The following is an 18,141-nucleotide window of genomic DNA, read 5'->3' on the forward strand; positions in this document are numbered from 1 at the left end:
CTAAGCTTCTGTTTTAATCATTTATTTAGGTGAGTGTGACACTAATAGATGGGGTAAAATAGTGGTACAGACCGCACTACAGACATATGCCATCCATACATACATCCACAATACTGTGAAAAATAAATAAGTACATATATAAATAAACTAATTCCCTTCAGGTACAGTGGTGCAACTGTTAACGTTTCCCCCTCATCATACCTGGTTATCTAGTTCAGGCCCAATCAGACTGCCTGTATAGAGTTTGCATTTTTCTGTTTGTATTCATGTGGGATTTCTCCTGATGCTTCAGTTTCCTTTCCCATCCAAAATACATATAGGTAGCCAAATTAGCAATCCTCTAAATTGCACAGGCAGAGGGTAAGTGTGTGTGTGTGTGTGCGTGTGTCTGTGTGTGTCTGTATGTAAAAGTCAGTGAAAGACTGCCATCCTAACCAGGGTAGTTGTCATGTCTGTTCCTCTCTGAGTGGTGGGACAGGCTTGCATCTTCTGTGTCCATGAAGAGGGTAAATGGGCTATCACAAAAGTAAGCAACTCAGTTGGTGCAGATTTTTATACAATTTTAAAAATATCCTTTATTTGGTACTCATCTAGTCTCCCTTCTCCCTCACCCTCTCCCTCCAACAGGATTATTTATTCTCAACAATGTATATAGTTTAGACCTCAGTTTATTTCCTCCAGTGCAATGAGAATATAGACTAAAACTTGCTGTTCTTCTGGATGCTTCTTTCAAATCTCTATCATTATATTTCAAATTGAACTGTCATCTCCTATCTCTGAATGTTACTATGTTTCCTTGGACTACTTTGTGGACAAATCTTGAACATTTGCACCTGTATGATTGTTTCACTTTTTCATTCTATTGATGTTCATCATGTTTCACTGTTGCAGTCATTACAATTGAATTATCCTGCTGGCAGGCTACCAGCAGTCAGCCTGAATTCCAAAGTCTAGGTCTGGCATCGTTTGCTGTCGCCTCCTCCCTGATGTCAGTGTGCCAGGGGTATAAAAGATGCAGCCGATGCCATTTTCTTCCATCTTTCTTGCCGCGCGGTGCCCGAAACAAAAGAAGTTCGCAAGTGCCGGTTGGCCGACTCCTGAGATTTTCGTGTTCAAATATCAGATCCGAAGTCTTCATAAAAAGCTAAGTACCCTGTTGGGGAAACTTTTTTCTTGCTCCAGACCGATGTCAGAAAAAGTTAATAATTGTATTTCTTGTGGGAAGCAAATACCTCATAAGGACTTCCATTCTTACTGTATTCCTTGCCTAGGCCCTGATCACGACGTTGCTAATTGTCGGTTTTGTGCTAGATTTAACCAACGCACTATTAAGCGTCAGTACAATTTTGCATTTCACTATTTTGGCAGAAGATTTTATTACAAGATGTCGTCGGATAGCCATCCGACTACCACAATTCAAAAGAAACACAAAGAAAAAGAAAAGGACAGGCATCCGAGGTCCAAAACTGATGACGAGGCTTCTTCTAAGCCAGTCGCCAGTTCTCAGTGAGGCACTTTCGCAGGCCCTGAAGCCCGCTACTTTAGAGCTGCAGGCCGCTTCAGACTCCCACATGGAGCCAACTAGGCCGCTGGAAACTCAAGGTATTGGAACCTCGGAAACTATTCCCTCAGATGGATCCGGAGCCGCTGAGCAGGCATCGGCTTCTGAGGGTGTTTTCAGGCCTACACAGTTATATGTTAAAACTACTTCAGCTTCAAAGGCAAAGACTAAAGCATCTCTAAAGACAAAGAAACAAGTACAACAGACCCATGGACAGGCCTCCATGCCTAAAAAAACAGATGCTCAAAATGGCCGAAGACCTAATTACTTTGATCAGGGGTTCCCATCCCCCTCCTGATAAGAGGCATAGGCAAGAGACAGAATATGAATCTTCAGATCAGGTTTCCATTTCTTCTGATTCCTCCTCTGATCAGGAATACTCTTTTCCTCCCTATGAGGATTCTGATGCTGAAGAATCTATCCCTTCAGCCTCTCCTCTTGAGGATTATTCTTTTGGGGAAACTCTGCATACCATGAGGGAGCATTTCCACTGGGAGAGCCAAGATTATTCAGAATCTAAGAAAAAGCTCAGAGACTTCCTTTTACTACCTCAGCACAGGCCCCTTGCTATTCCACCTGTGTTAGACATTGTAGATGATGTATTTTCAGAGTCCAGTCTGACTCCTGACTCTTTACCTCCAGCTCCTGTTAAGCCAGACAGATACTACAGAGTTCCTGATTCACATAAATGTCTTTTTAAGAACCCTGCTGCTGACCCAGAAACAATTTCTCAGGGTCCCAAAGGGGTCAAAGCTTCCACTGCAAAAAACCCTACCCCCTCTGACAGGGATTCTAGGGCACTGGACAGATGGGGAAAAAAGATTTACACTTCTGCTACCTTGGCTGTAAGGGCTTTAAATTGTCAGTTTCATATGCGTAAATATCAGCAAGATATTATGTCACTGCTTAAACAGAAAATGTTGATAAATTCTGAATGTGCAGAAAACAAAGAAATGCAGGATTTATTGCATGCAGCTGAACAAGTGGGAAAGCGTACTTTGCAATGTGGTTTTGATTCTCTGGAGGCCTCCTGCAGGGCCGCTGTTAACAGGTTCTGTCATTAGGAGGCATGCTTGGCTAAAGGAACAGAATCTGCCTGATCATGTTAAAACAATTATTAGATGCTCCATTACAGCATGATACCTTGTTTGGTGTTAAAGCAGAATAGGTGTTGAAGAAAATGGAGGACAAAGCTAAATCTATGCAAACAGTCAAGGATTTCTTACAGGTACAGCCTCCAAGATTTAGCAGGCACTGGCCTACAAAGAATTGGTCCTTTCCAGTGTCAGACAGGCCACAAAGAGGCAGATACAGATGCCCTAGAGGTAGATCCCAGCCTCGAGACTCATACAGGTCTAAACAATGGGGTACTTCTACCTCCAAAAGCGGAGAAGACAAATCACAGCCATACAGGAAACAGTCCCAATGACTTCCCCCTGCCTGCGCCAAGCACTTATCTTCTGGCAGCACCTTTAGGGGAAAACTAGCACTTTTTTCTCAAAATTGGCATGTAATAACCCAGGACAAATGAGTCTTGGATATAGTGTCACAAGGCTACAGGTTTCACTTTCACACCCTGCCAAAGGCAAACTATTTGCCAGACCTGCCAAAAGATCAATGGGCAGAGGCACAAAAGCAAGTGTCATCCCTCATGGACATAAGGGCCATTCAGCAAGTACCACAGCAAGAGCAGGGACAAGGATTTTACTCAAGAATATTATTGGTACCCAGAAAGGACAAAGCCTGGAGACCAATACTGGACCTATCTATTCTAAACACATATCTGGATATTCCAAGATTCAAAATGTTGACTCTGCAGCAGCTTCTGCCCATGCTGGGCAAGAAGGCTTGGCTTGTGACTTTAGACCTAAAAGAGGCATACCTGCATGTTCCAATCAGACAGTCATGCAGAAGATACCTCAGATTCATAGCTGGCTCAATGCACTACCAATTCTCTGCACTGCCCTTTGGCTTATCTACTGCGCCCAGGGTCTTCACAAAATGCCTGGCTCCAGTAATTGCATTTTGCAGACAAAGAGGAATACAAATATATCCTTACTTGGACGACTGCCTTATTCAAGCAGAGAACAAGGACATTCTACTACAGCATCTGGGGTTTGTAAAAAGATTACTAACATGCCTAGGGTACACAGTAAACGAAAAGAAATCCAAACTAGTACCCTCTCAAGAGATAAAATTCCTGGGTGCAAGCTTAAATACAACTGCCCAGATGGCTTATCTCATGCCAGACAAACAAAGGCAACTGACTACTTATTTCAAATTGTTGGCAACAAAAACCCAATTATCTGCAAGAAAAATTCTGCAGGCTTTGGGCTTCATGGCATCCTGCATTCTGCTAATTCCATATGCAAGACTGCATATGAGGAAACTTCAGTGGTATCTAAAAAGTGTTTGGACTCAACATTGCCACAGCCTGGAAACAATAATTACCTTCATTCCCTGCCTGCAACAGGAGTTTCGATGGTGGGCAAAGGCCTGTCACCACAACAAGGGGCAGCCATTCGCTTTACCCACAGCCAGGCAGATACTAACAGCAGATGCATGGCAGGAAGATGTATTCAGGGCACATGGTCCGCAATCCAAATGCATCTACATATCAACCAAAAAGAGATGCTAGCTGTTTAGAATGCCCTGACAGCCTTCAAGGATCTACTTCATCCGGGACAACTACTGATAAAGACGGACAATACTACAGTCATGTGGTATATAAACAAGCAGGGGGGCACGCACTCCTACCCACTCTGCAGACTAGCCATGAACTTGTGGGACACAGCATTGACTTATCAAGTACATCTGCAGGCACAATTCCTGCCAGGAAAGATAAATACTCTGGCAGACAAACTAAGCAGAAAACTCATGGATCCCCACGAGTGGAAATTGGATCCGCACGTCTTCAGCATGATAACAAGGAATTGGGGATGCTCGGACATAGATCTATTTGCTTCCCCTCACAACTGCCAACTACAGAGATTCTGCACAAGGACTTATCACAAGCAAGCATGGAGAGTGGATGCTCTATCTTTCAGCTGGAAAAACTTAACAGTATATGCCTTTTCTCCACTGCCTCTCCTTCCCAAGGTTCTTCTAAAAGTCAGACAAGAGAAGCCAAAAATTATACTGATTGCCCCAGACTGGCCCCGCCAGCACTGGTACCCAATCCTAAGGAACTTGTCTCAATACCCAGCCTGGACATTACCTCAAATTCCTCACTTACTGTCCCAACACAACAATCAGATCCTGCACAGCCAACTCAAGACCTTAAATCTGACAGCATGGCGGATAATGTAGTCATTCAAAACACACCTCTCTCTAAAGCAGTTATGTATGTTATTTTGGAGGCCAGGAGGCCTAGTACCAGAAAATATTATGCTGAAAAATGGAAGAGATTCTGTGCTTGGAACCAGGCACAAGGGATTGACATGACTGTACCAAATATTCATCAGATTTTGCAATATTTAACTGAGATGCTGGAGAAAGACCTATCCTTTTCATCAATTAATATTCATGCCTTTGCCATTTCAGCTCATCACAATACAGAGCCACCTATTTTTTCTCATCCTTTATTAAGGCAGTACCTCAGCGGAGCCAAAAACTTAAGGCCTCCAAGGAGATCACCAATACCTGCATGGGACCTCAATTAGGTCTTGGAAAAACTCACCCTGCCTCCTTTTGAGCCAGCTGCTACAGCTGATATAAAATTTTTATCATGGAAAACAGCTCTGCTCCTAGCAATAACCTCTGCAAGATGAGTCTCAGAGCTACAGGCACTCATGGCTGTGGAACCTTTTGTCATTTTCCATCCAGATAGGGTTTCTCTGAGGACAAACCCGAAATATATGCCTAAGGTAGTGTCCAGTGTGGCCCTTAACCAAACTATTCATTTGCCTACCTTTTACCCAAACCCACAGAATAAGGGTGAGAGACTTCTGCATTCTTTGGACATACACAGACAGCTGCGCTTCTACTTGGACAGAACCAAAGCTTTCAGAAGGACTGAGCAATTACTAGTGGCATATGCTGCAGGATCACAAGGAAAGGCTATCTCAAAGCAGACTATTTCAAAGTGGATAGACCACTGCATTCGTTTCTGCTATTCACAACATGGCAAATCAGTGCCTAAGGGCATTATGCCACATTCAACCAGAGCAGCAGCACTTCAGCAGCCTTCCTCAGAGGAGTACCAACCAAAGACATTTTAGAGGCTGCAACCTGGAGCTCAGTGCACACTTTTACAAAGCACTACCACTTACCTCTCTACTCTAAATCCAGGGCAGGCTTTGCCACTGCAGTTCTGCAGGGCCTCATAGCCGCTCCTAATCCTATTTATCTCCAGCCTCCCAACCTCAGCTTTGGGATTCAACCCAATTGTAATGACTGCAACAGTGAAACACGATGAACATAGTACAGTTGTGTACTTACCATAAATGTAGATGTTCAAGTGTATTCACTGTTGCAGTCCAGGTTACCCTCCCACCATCCCCCTTGTCTTTGCTGGAACTTATCTGTACTTCTCTATTCTATACAACCTATGTGGTGTATTTGCTTGTAGATGAAGGAAGAAAAATGTACCTTGGTGCATGCATGCTTTATTGACATATTTTTAGCCTACCCTTTTGGGGGCACCTGACATCTGGGGCAAGAAAAACTGAAGAAAATGGTGTCGGCTGCATCCTTTATACCCCTGGCGCACTGACGTCAGGGAGGAGACAACAGCGACCGACGCCGGACCTAGACTTTGGAATTCAGGCCGACTGCGGGTAGCCTACCAGCAGGATAACCCAATTGTAATGACTGCAACAGTGAATATACTCGAACATCTACATTTATGGTAAGTACACAACTGTACTTTTTATGTTATTTTCCTGGACAGAGCCTGAAAATGATCCATCATGATCAGTGCACTATCCCATTCAGTGAATAGAAATAAAAAAAAGTACCAATTTAATAACTGACTGGTGACAGGCCATCTTTCTGGGCTATAGGGGATATTGTGTGCAGTCTTAATGTGAGTGTAGGGCAACAGATTAGGTAGTTCCAACCATTTAAGGGACAGAAATGCAAGGCAGTAATGTGGTTGATTAATACAGTTACTTGCAAATTTTGCAATTTTATTATAAGATTGCACCAGTTTGTCTAGCTGAGAGGACCATATGTTATGGGTCAGCATCCATCCCCATCCATGGGAACGTCCGGAAAGGGTATGCATTATTTTGATTGATGTAGAGAATAAATCAAAACCACGTGATCCATCTAGCAGAGTCACCTGTGTAGTAGAGCTACTGAAATGCTGGAAATGTATCTACTGGTTGTTTCACACAGTTTTACTGTCCTGTTCATAACACTGAATGACCAGCTGCAATGGCATAGAGAGATAACATCCTGAGTATGAGTTAGATAACTCCAGGTTGTTAGCCAAACCAGAGTTCGGAGAAGGATGCTTGCTGGGGATGAGGAGGTGTGATCTGTCACCTCATTCGGAGAAGAGTTGTTGGGTGTCCCTGTCTAGCATGTGAACTAAGGAGGGAATCCCTAATACAGGCTTGAGATCATTGGAAGAGCTTGCCTTCAGTGAGTCAGGCTGATTGTGAGATCATGCTGTCATAAAAGTGGGGGGACATAACCATAACAGTTACCAACAACATGTCAACCCTAGGGGGTAGTGTAGGCATGTGTAATGTGAACATGTATGGCTAGAAAGAGAGAACCCTGATACAACTGTGCGGATGAATGCCACCACTCCTTTCATACTGATAGAGGAATGAATGAGGTAAGTAGGACTCTCATTTTTTTGGAGGAAAGAATTAGTAAAGTGGCCATGGGGAGCTTGATCATCACAGGGGTTTGGAGCAAAAAAAAAAAGTGGCTACAGTATCAAGCAGTGTACTAAAGCACAAAAAGAAAAGTATTAATTAAATTGTGTAGTACCGAAGAGGCAAATCTGGACTGACAACCTTGTGATGGTTTGTGAATGTGGGTTTAAAGGTCTATGTCACAGTTATTTTGAGCTGAAATGCTCTAAAATGTCTGCCTACTACTTTAGAAGAATGAGAGATTTAGCAACTCCATTTCAAGCTTTGTGACATTTGCCTTAGCAGGAGAGAATGCAATTTCATAACCATTTACAAAGTATTTCTTTAGTGATAGGTCTGTCTTGTGTTCCATTTGTAAATGAGACACTAAACAAACCTAGGAAAAGTAGTGAGGATTTGGGCAGTAGTCAGTCTGCATTGTCATACTGTTTTCTGTTTGTTTTTGGACAAATTACGTTGTTTTCCCCTGTTGGAGTGCTGAAGAAAGATGGAGAGCCAATGGTCTGTGATTCTCACCCACGTCATCAGTCTACATCCATTAACACTGCATTTTACCATGATATGCTTGTTGTGCATTGCAGACCCCACAGTGGAGCTGACAATGTAGCATTTGTATCTTCTTTCAAGAAAATAGAGCCAGTATTGGCTGCTTTCAGTGGTCACCCCCTTCCAGGCTGCTGTTTTGGCTCATGGACCTCTACTCCATCCTGGGTCATCAGCGTTCCAGATGGGAGCCCCCACTCCATGACAATAGGCCTGATATGATGATATGCTGCTTGTCCAACACTAGACTAACTATAAGGTGGATGGGTTTAAACTTATCTTCTGTTCCATGAAATTCAGCTGTTGTCCATAGGGAGTTCTTGCCAGCACAGACATTCTTCACTTCTCACTGCTGCAGTCATCACCATTGGGTTATCCATGCTGTGGTAGCCCTCATTTGGTCCAAATACCAGAGTCAAGGTTTTGTGCATCGGCTGCTGTCGCTTGTTGGATGACTTCAGGTCATCTGAGCTATAAAGGAGAGCAGGCAATGCCATTACCTCAGTCTTTCTTGCCATGGTGCCCATAGCAGAAGCAATTCGCAACAGTACTGGTCGGCTGTTTCCAGATTTCGAACTTCAGCTGAAACCGTCTAAAGCTAAGTACCCCATTGGGGATCCTTCCTTTTTCTTGCACTAACCGATGTCCGAAAATGTCAATAACTGTCTCACCTGTAGAAAACTAATACCACAGCAAGACTTCCATTCTTACTGTATCACTTGCTTAGGCCCAAACCACGACGTACCTCGCTGTCAGTTCTGTGCCCTCTTTAACGCTAGAACTATTGATGTTCATCGTGTTTCACTGTTGCAGTCATTACACTTGGGTTATCCTGCTGGCAGGTGACCCGCAGTCGGCCCGAGTTCCAAAGTCTTGGTCCGGCGTCGGTTGCTGTCACCTCTTCCCTGACGTCAGTGCGCCAGGGGTATAAAAGTTGCAACTGATGCCATTTTCTTCAGTCTTTCTTGCTGCGTGGTGCCCGAAGCAAAAGCAGTTCGCAAGTGCCGGTCGGCCGACTCTTGAGATTTTCAAAATTGAATTTCAGAACCGAAGTCTTCAATAAAGCTAAGTACCCCGTTGGGGAAATTTTTTCTTGCTCCAGACCGATTTCAGTAAAAGTTAATAATTGTATTTCTTGTGGGAAGCAAATACCTCATAAGGACTTTCACTCTTACTGCATTCCTTGCCTAGGCCCTGACCACAATGTTACTAGTTGTCGGTTTTGTGCTAGATTCAATAAACGCACTATTAAACGTCGGTTTGATTTTGCTTTACATTTTTTTGGATGAAGATTTAATTACATAATGCCGTTGGAACAACCGACGACCAGAATGTATAAAACACGCAAAGACAAAGAAAAAGACAGGCATCCGAGGTCCAAAACTGACGTCAAAGCCTCTTCTAGGCCAGTCGCCAGTTCTCAGTGAGGCGCTTTCGCAGCCCCTGACACCCGCTACCTCAGAGCCACAGGCCGTAACTGACAGCCACGTGGAGACACCGAAGCCTGTGGAAACTCAAGGTATTGGGCCTACGGAAGCTATATCCTCAGATGGGTCCAGAGCTGCTGAGCAGGCACCGGCTTCTGAGGGTGTTTTCAGACCTTCACAGCTTACAATTAAAGCTACTACAGCAGCAAAGGCAAAGTCAAAAACACCATTAAACACAAGGAAACAAGTACATCATTCTCCAGAACAGTCATCCTTGCCAAAGAAACAGATGCTTAAAGTGGCCGAAGACCTTATTACTTTAATCAGGGGCTCCCATCCCCCTCCTGACAAAAGGCCTAGGCAAGACACTGATTATGATTCCTCTGATCAGGTTTCCATTTCCTCTGATTCTTCTTCTTCTGACCAGGGCTATTCTCTCCCTCCCTATGAGGACTATGATGCTAAGGAGTCCATTCCATCAGCCTCACTGCCTGAAGATTACTCTTTTGGTGAAACCCTGCACACCATGAGGGAGCATTTCCATTGGGAGAGCCAGGATTACTCAGAATCCAAGAAAAGGCTCAGAGATTTCCTTTTATTGAATCAGCACAGGCCCCTAGCTGTCCCCCCTGTGCTTGATATTGTAGATGTTTTTTTTCTGAATCCAGTCTGTCTCCAGATTCTTTACCCCCTGCACCAGTAAAGCCAGACAGGTACTATACAGGGTCCCCGACTCTCATAAATTTCTTTACAAAAACCCTGCTGCAGACCCAGAAACAATTTCTCAGGGTCCTAAAGGGGTTAAAGCTTCCACTGCCAAAAATCCTGTACCTCAGATAGAGATTCCAGAGCTCTGGACAGATGGGGGGAAAAAGTTTACACTTCCGCTACTTTAGCTGTAAGAGCTTTAAACTGTCAGTTTCACATGCTTAAATATCGACAGTATCTCATGTCATTGGTAAAGCAGAAAATGGTTACAAATATAGAAAGTCCTGACAGTAAAGAAATGCAGGATTTATTGCATGCAGTTGAACAAGTGGGAAAGCATACTCTACAATGTGGTTTTGATTCATTAGAGGCTTCTTGTAGAGCTGCAGTTACAGGCTCAGTTATTCGAAGACATGCTTGGTTGAAAGAACAAAGTTTACCTGACCATGTTAAAGTACAATTATTGGATGTCCCACTACAGCATGATTCTTTGTTTGGTGTTAAGGCAGAAGAGGTGTTAAAAGAAAATGGAGGATAAAGCAAAGTCAATGCAAACTGTGAAAGATTTCTTACAAGTTCAACCACCCAGATTTAGCAGAAACTGGCCTTCTAAAATTTGGTCCTTTCCAGTGTCAGACAGGCCACAAAGAGGCAGATACAGACGCCCAAGAGGCAGATCTCAGCCCTAAGGCTCCTACAGACCTAAACTATGGGATGCTTCAGCCCCCAAAGGTGGAGAAGACAAATCACAACCTTATAGGAAACAGTCACAATGACTTCCCTCTGCAAATGCCAAGCTCTTGCCAGTTGACAGCACCCCTAGGGGGAAAGCTAGCACTTTTCTCAAAAAATTGGCACATGATCACCCAAGACCAATGGGTGTTGAATATAGTTTCTCAAGGGTACAGATTCCACTTCCACATGCTTCCAAAACCAAAAGGTATGCCAAACCTGCCACAAACCCAATGGGCAGAGACACAAAAACAGATTGCTGCTCTTATGGATATGGGAGCTATTCAAAAAGTTCCACAAGAAGAACAGAGTCAAGGATTTTACTCAGGACTTTTCTCAGTACCCAGAAAAGACAAAGCCTGGAGACCAATACTGGACCTGTCAATCCTAAATACTTTCCTGGATGTTCCAAAATTCAAAATGTTAACACTACAACAACTTCTGCCCATGCTGGGCAAGGAGCCCTGGCTAGTTACTTTGGATCTCAACGAGGCATACCTGCATGTCCCAATCAGACAATTGTGCAGAAGATACCTCAGATTTATAGCAGGCTCATTGCATTACCAATTCTCTGCACTGCCCTTTGGCTTTTGTACTGCGCCCAGGGTCTTCACAAAATGCCTGGCACCAGTAATTGCATATTGCAGACAAAAAGGAATTCAAATATATCCCTACTTGGATGACTGCCTTATTCAAGCAGAGAGCAAGGACATTCTTCTAAAACACCTGGTGTTTGTAAAAAGATTGCTAATTTGCCTAGGGTACACAGTAAACGAAAATAAATCAAAACTAGTGCCCCCTCAAGAGATAATATTCCTGGGTGCAAGCTTAAATACAACTGCCCAGATGGCTTATCTCACGCCAGACAAACAAAGGCAACTGACTCATTACTTTCAAATGATGGCAACAAAGACCCAGCTCCCTGCAAGAAAAATTCTGCAGGCCCTGGGTTTCATGGCATCTTGCATTCTACTAATTCCATATGCCAAACTGCATATGAGGAAACTACAATGGTATCTGAAAAGTGTTTGAACTCAGCATTGTCACAGCCTAGAGACAATCATAACCTTGATTCCCTGCCTACAACAGGAGTTTCAATGGTGGTCCCAGGCCTGTCACCACAACAAGAGACAGCCTTTCACCTTACCTACAGCAAGGTAGACAATAACAATGGATGCATCATATTATGCCTGGGGGAGCACATATGGCAGGAAAATGTATTCAGGGCACCTGGCCCAAGGAACAAATGCATCTTCACATCAATCAAAAAAAGATGCTAGCTGTGAGATGCTAGCTGTACAGAATGCCCTGACAGCCTTCAAGGACCTAATACATCCAGGGCAATTATTAATAAAGACGGACAATACCATAGTTATGTGGTACATAAACAAACAAGGAGGCACACATTCCTACCCCCTATGCAGACAAACCATGATTTTGTGGAACACAGCACTGACCTACCAGGTACATCTGCAAGCACAATTCCTGCCAGGAACCAAAAATACACTGGCAGACAAACTAAGCATAAATCTCATGGATCCGCACGAATGGAAGCAAAATCCACAAGTGGTCAACATGATAATGGAATGGGGACGCCCAGACATAGATCTTTTTGCTTGCCCTCACAATTGCCAAATACAGGAATTTTGCACAAGGACTTATCACTCTCAAGCATGGAAGTGGATGCTCTATCTTTCAGCTGGAAAAACCTGACAGTCTATGCCTTCCCTCCGATGCCTCTTCTCACCAAAGTACTTCTAAAAGTCAGACAAGAGAGGCCAAAAATGATCCTGATTGCACCAGACTGGCCACGCCAGAACTGGTGCCCAATCCTAAAGACTTTGTCCCAAGGCCCACCTTGGCCTGTACCTCAAATCCCTCATCTTCTGACACAGTAAAACAATTAGATTCTGCACAGTCAACTCAGAACCTTAAACCTGGCAGCATGGCAGATAATGTAGCCACTCAGACTGCACCTCTCTCTAAAGCTGTTATGAATGTAATTTTGGAAGCCAGGAGACCCAGCATTAGGAAATCTTATGCAGAAAAATGGAAGAGATTCTGTGCTTGGAACCAGGCACAAGGGCTCGACCCACTGGTCCCTAATATGCCTCAGATTTTGCAATACCTGACTGATATGTTGGACAAAGGCCTATCTTTTTCATCTATTAAAATCCACGCATCTGCCATTTCAGCTCATTACAATATGGATCCTCCTATTTTTTCACATCCTCTACTACAACAGTACCTCAGAGGGGCAAAGAATATAAGACCCCCTAGGAGAGCACCAGTACCTACTTGGGGCCTCAGTTTTGTTTTAGAAAAGCTAACACTGCCTCCATTTGAACCAGCCAGCACAGCTGATCTAAAATTCTTGTCATGGAAAACTGCTCTGCTCCTAGCAATAACTTCAGCAAGAAGAGTCTCAGAGTTACAGGCATTGATGGCTGTGGAACCTTTCCTCATTTTTCACCAGGACAGGATTTCTCTAAGGATGAACCCAACATCCATGCCAAAAGTGGTCTCCAATGTGGCCTTAAACCAAACCATTCATTTGCCTACTTTCTACCCAAATCCCCAGATTAAAGGGGAAAGACTTCTGCATACTTTGGATATACACAGGCAGCTATGATTTTACTTGGACAAAGCAAAAGCTTTCAGAAAAACTGAGCAACTGTTTGTAGCATATGCTGCAGGATCACAAGGAAAATCTATTACAAAGCAGACAATCTCCAAATGGATAGAACACTGCATCCGCTTCTGTTATGTACAACATGGCAAATCAGTGCCTAAGGGCATTAGGCCTCATTCTACCAGAGCAGCAGCCACTTCAGCAGCTTTCCTCAGAGGAGTACCAACCAAAGACATTTTAGAAGCTGCAACCTGGAGCTGAGTGCACACTTTCACCAAGCACTACCACTTACCTCTCTACTCCAAATCCAGAGCAGGCTTTGCCACTGCAGTTCTGCAGGGCTTGGTAGCCTCGCCAAATCCAATCTAGACCCAGCCACCAAACCTCAGCTTTGGGATTCTACCCAAGTGTAATGACTGCAACGGTGAAACACGATGAACATAGTACAGTTGTGTACCTACCATAAATGTAGATGTTCGAGTGTATTCACTAATGCAGTCCTCGTTACCCCCCCACCATCCCCGTCTTTGCTGGGACTATTCTGTACGTCTCAGCTCTATACAACCTATGTGGTGTATTTGCTTTTAGATGAAGGAAATGTTTATAGTAATATATGCATGGTTGTTTGGCATATTTTTATCTTTTCAGCCTTCATATCTGGGGGCACCTGACATCTGGGGCAAGAAAAACTGAGGAAAATGGCGTCGGTTGCAACTTTTATACCCCTGGCGCACTGACATCAGGGAAGAGGCGACAGCAACTGACGCCAGACCAAGACTTTGGAACTCGGGCTGACTGCAGGTTGCCTGCCAGCAGGATAACCCAAGTGTAATGACTGCAACAGTGAATACACTCGAACATCTACATTTTATGGTAGGTACACAACTGTACTTCATAGAGCTCTGTTTGTAGCCAGTTATTTTCATCTTCCACCTCCGACTACCAATATGGCATCCATCAGTCTGCAAACAGCAGATCTTCTGAAAAAATTTAAAGATAAGGATAGAGACAGACCGCATAAGGCCAAACCTTCCTACGACTCCACAGCTAAGCGAGTCATCAGTTCTTTGGAATTCAGTGATGCGCTTTTGCAGCCCCTGATGCCCAACTCGATTTCTTCACAAGCGTCTACTGAGACCCTTTTGGAGTCCTGTATACCGCAGATGTCTGCATGGTCTAATGAGCCTCCAGCTGTCTTGCCCTTCAGATAGGTCCGGAGCCGCTAAGTAGGCACCGGCTTCCGTGGATACAGCTCGCACTTCGGATTTCACTTCAAGGCCTTCGCCCTCACTTCTGACTATGACACCGATGGCACCGAGGGATACCCTTCAGCCCAGACTTAGACCCACTCCAAAGAAAACGGCTAAAAGTCTCCATTCCACTACTCCTCCCTCTCCTCAAACTAGAATGCTTAAAACGGCAGAGGATCTCATCTCTTTCATCTGGGGTAATCAGGCCACTCCAGCCAAAAGGAGAAGGGATCCTTCTCCAGACATCCTGTCGGATTTAGACTCAGTGGGATCTGACTCCTCTGTTTTTGAAGAGGAAAATCTCCTTACTGCCTATGAAGACTCAGATGCAGAAGAATCTATCCCTTCTGCATCACCTCCAGAGGACTTTTCCTTTGGGGAAACTCTCCACACTGTCAGGGAACACTTCCAATGGGAATCAACAGATTTCCCTAAATCCATGAAAAGACTAAGAGAGTTTGAGGACCTACCCAGCCATAGGCCTCTTGCGATCCCACCCAACTTGGAGGTGGTAGATGATGTTTCCCAAGAATCCAATTGTTCTCCCACCCTCTTATCAAACAATTCCTTAGAGGAGTCTCTAGTATCAGGCATCCCAGAAGCAGCCTGCCCCAGCCTGGAATCTGGACTGTGTTTTGGAAAAGCTTACTCTGCCCCCCTTCGAGCCTGTAGCATCCTCAGAATTAAAGTACCCCTCTTGGAAGACTGCCTTTCTCCTGGCTATCACTTCAGCCAGGAGAGTGTCAGAGCTTCAAGCTTTAATGGCCATTGAGCCCATTTATCATCTTCCATGCAGACAGGGTCTCCCTGAGAACCAACCCCTCCTTCATGCCAAAGTTAGTTTCGGATGTTACCCATAACCAGGCCATCCACCTGCCCACCTTCTTCCCTAACCCTCAGAACAATGGGGAAAGGATACTGCATTCTTTGGATGTGCACAGGCAACCCAGATTTTATCAGGATCGTACTAAGACATTCAAGAAAACTGACCAGGTCTTGGTCAGCTTTAAAACAGGGGCATCCAAACAGACCGTATCTAAATGGATAGCTCTCCACATCCAATTTTGCTACTCCTTCCATGGAAAACATTCCTTAGAGGGGTACCCACCAAGGACATCCTGGAAGCTGCCATATGGACTTCTGCCCACACCTCCACCAAGCATTACCATCTGAATCTATTCTCAAAGGCTAGGCCTGGGTTTGCCTCTGCAATTCTGCAGGGTGTGCTCTCCCAATCTTAAGCTTCTATCTACCTTCCACCCTTCTCAGCTTTAGGAATCTTCCCACAGGTGATGACTGCAGCAGTGAGAAATGAAGAACATAGTACAGTTGTGTACACTTACCATAAATGTAGATGTTTGAATAGTCTCACTGCTGCAGTCATTCTTCCCTCCCTCCTTCCCCCTGATATCTGCTGTCCTTAAAGACACACTTTTTTCTATAGGGGGTCTCTCACCCCAGGACTACTAGTTATTAAATTTGGACCTTTTTTGGTTGGTTAAAGCAAGAAAAACTGACGTAATGGCGTCGTCTGCTCTCCTTTATAGCTTGGATGACATGACATCACCCAACAAGCAGCAGCAGCTGACGCACAAAACCTTGACTCTGGTATTCGGACCGACTGAGGGCTACCACAGCATGGATAACCCAACGGTGATGACTGCAGCAGTGAGAATATTCGAACATCTACATTTATGGTAAGTGTACACAACTGTACTTTTCTGTGTGCTGGCAGAGATTCATAGTTTCGGGGCTTTTCTTTTTCTGCATGGTCGTGTGCTGATGCAGTTAATGAATAAGCTTTATAGGGGGATAGGTAAAACCCTCCATATGAGAAATTCAAGGGGGCATGCCTCTTATAAAGAAGGGCTTTTTATTTTCTTGGTGTATGGTAACTGGCTTGTTTCATCTAGTTGAACCTTTGACTGATTTACTTTTGATGCTTACGTGAAGGAAATAGGCTGTGTGTGCAATATACTCAGTAACTCCTTAGGAGATCTATGGAAATGGACAGAGTGTGCTTTTCAGTGATTAAAACTGAAAACTATAAGGTTAGTTTTACAGGATGTGAAAAATTATGTCCAGTGTCAAACGTTTACAGTGTATTCAAACTTAGAGGTCTGACAGCTTTGACCAAAGCATGGGACCTTTTTCATCAAAAGACTACAACTTTGCAAGTAAAGTATGGTGTTGGAGGTGCCGAGGACATATCCTTGCAAAATACATTTGTCTATGTACTATTTCATGGTGCAAGCTTCTAGTATTTCAGTTTGTGTTAGTTTCCAAAGGTGGTTGTTTTAACTTCCAGCTTTCTGAATGTGAAAGTGTTTTTAATTTAGTCTCTTAAAGGAGAGAAGAGCATTATAATAGAGAAGGCAAAGCATTGTGTATATTTATTTTGGTAAAATCACAGGAAATAAGATGTGAGAAGATGCTGTCACTGTTGGTGCACATTTTAACTGATTTTAAAAAAAAGTTTGACAGTAAAATAGTGTAGGTAATCTAAAAGTGTACTCCCTGTGCATGAATGTCTTTGCTGGCAGTATAAACTAATAATTTTTATTAGATGTGGTACTGATAAATCCAGGTGTGATGGCTTAATCTTGTGTTTCTCATTTCTCAGCATGGCCGTTGTGGAATCCCTGAATTATTAATCCAGAGATATGCTGAAGAACTTAACCAGCCTGTCAAAGAGGTTGCTGTCAACATGGATGAATTCCGTGTAAAAGAACTGAGGAAGCAGCATCGAATGGCTGTAAGTAGTGCAGTAGACTTTAAATGTGTTAAAACTGCTGTCTCCACAAAACACTGACTAGCTGAAGTCTTGGCCAGAAGGGAAGAAACACTGAGGTTAGGACATTTTGACTGCCAAATGAAAGATTGTCATAAAAGGGTAAGAAGAAAAAGATGGAAGTCGTTTGTAAAGGAAGGACACACAGACTGCAGGTAACCAGTATTTATACATTCATAGGTAGCTTCATGCATGTAGTCCAGCAGAGGACTGACGGACCCAGCCCAGTTTGCCAGTTATTATAAAGCACTATCTGCTTAAGTGAGTTTCTCAAGATCACACAGTGTGCAAATTATTAGATTAACAGTCCACAGCCTTAATTATCTGTACCAACACCAGACCTAGTGTCCACAATAATTCTAAGAATGTCGCACATTTGTGACATTGCTGTTCGAACACTACTCAGCAGTTTATCCTCTCACTCTGCATGCATACTACTTTTGAACTGCTGCAACAGATTTATTTAAACTCCTGCCCAGCCAGATTTCTCCTACTTCATAATCCATGTAGAATAGTATTGTACATGTGTCTTGATATGCATTACTGCCACAATTTTCCTCCCGTGTAGAGCCTTTATACTGCTTGCTTCCCTTACCTTGATATCACATAATGTCTGTTCATCTAAACTTCTAATACGTAATATTCATTTTCCTCCATGGTATTGCT

General features: G+C 43.7%; 1 protein-coding gene across 7 annotated transcripts in view; it reads left to right on the top strand.

Moving 5' to 3' along the window:
• SASH1 (SAM and SH3 domain containing 1) overlaps positions 1-18,141 on the top strand; it is a 1,700,050-nt gene that overhangs the window by 1,663,753 nt on the left and 18,156 nt on the right. For all 7 annotated transcript variants that reach the window (XM_044068900.1, XM_044068881.1, XM_044068872.1 and 4 more), the window contains one exon: positions 17,308-17,439. In XM_044068900.1, the coding sequence (XP_043924835.1) occupies positions 17,308-17,439 (132 nt within the window). The remainder of the gene's footprint in view (positions 1-17,307; positions 17,440-18,141) is intronic.

The sequence above is a fragment of the Protopterus annectens genome, chromosome 1.part0 (assembly GCF_019279795.1).
Source record: "Protopterus annectens isolate FY-2018-M chromosome 1.part0, PAN1.0, whole genome shotgun sequence".
Classification (NCBI taxonomy): domain Eukaryota; kingdom Metazoa; phylum Chordata; order Ceratodontiformes; family Protopteridae; genus Protopterus; species Protopterus annectens.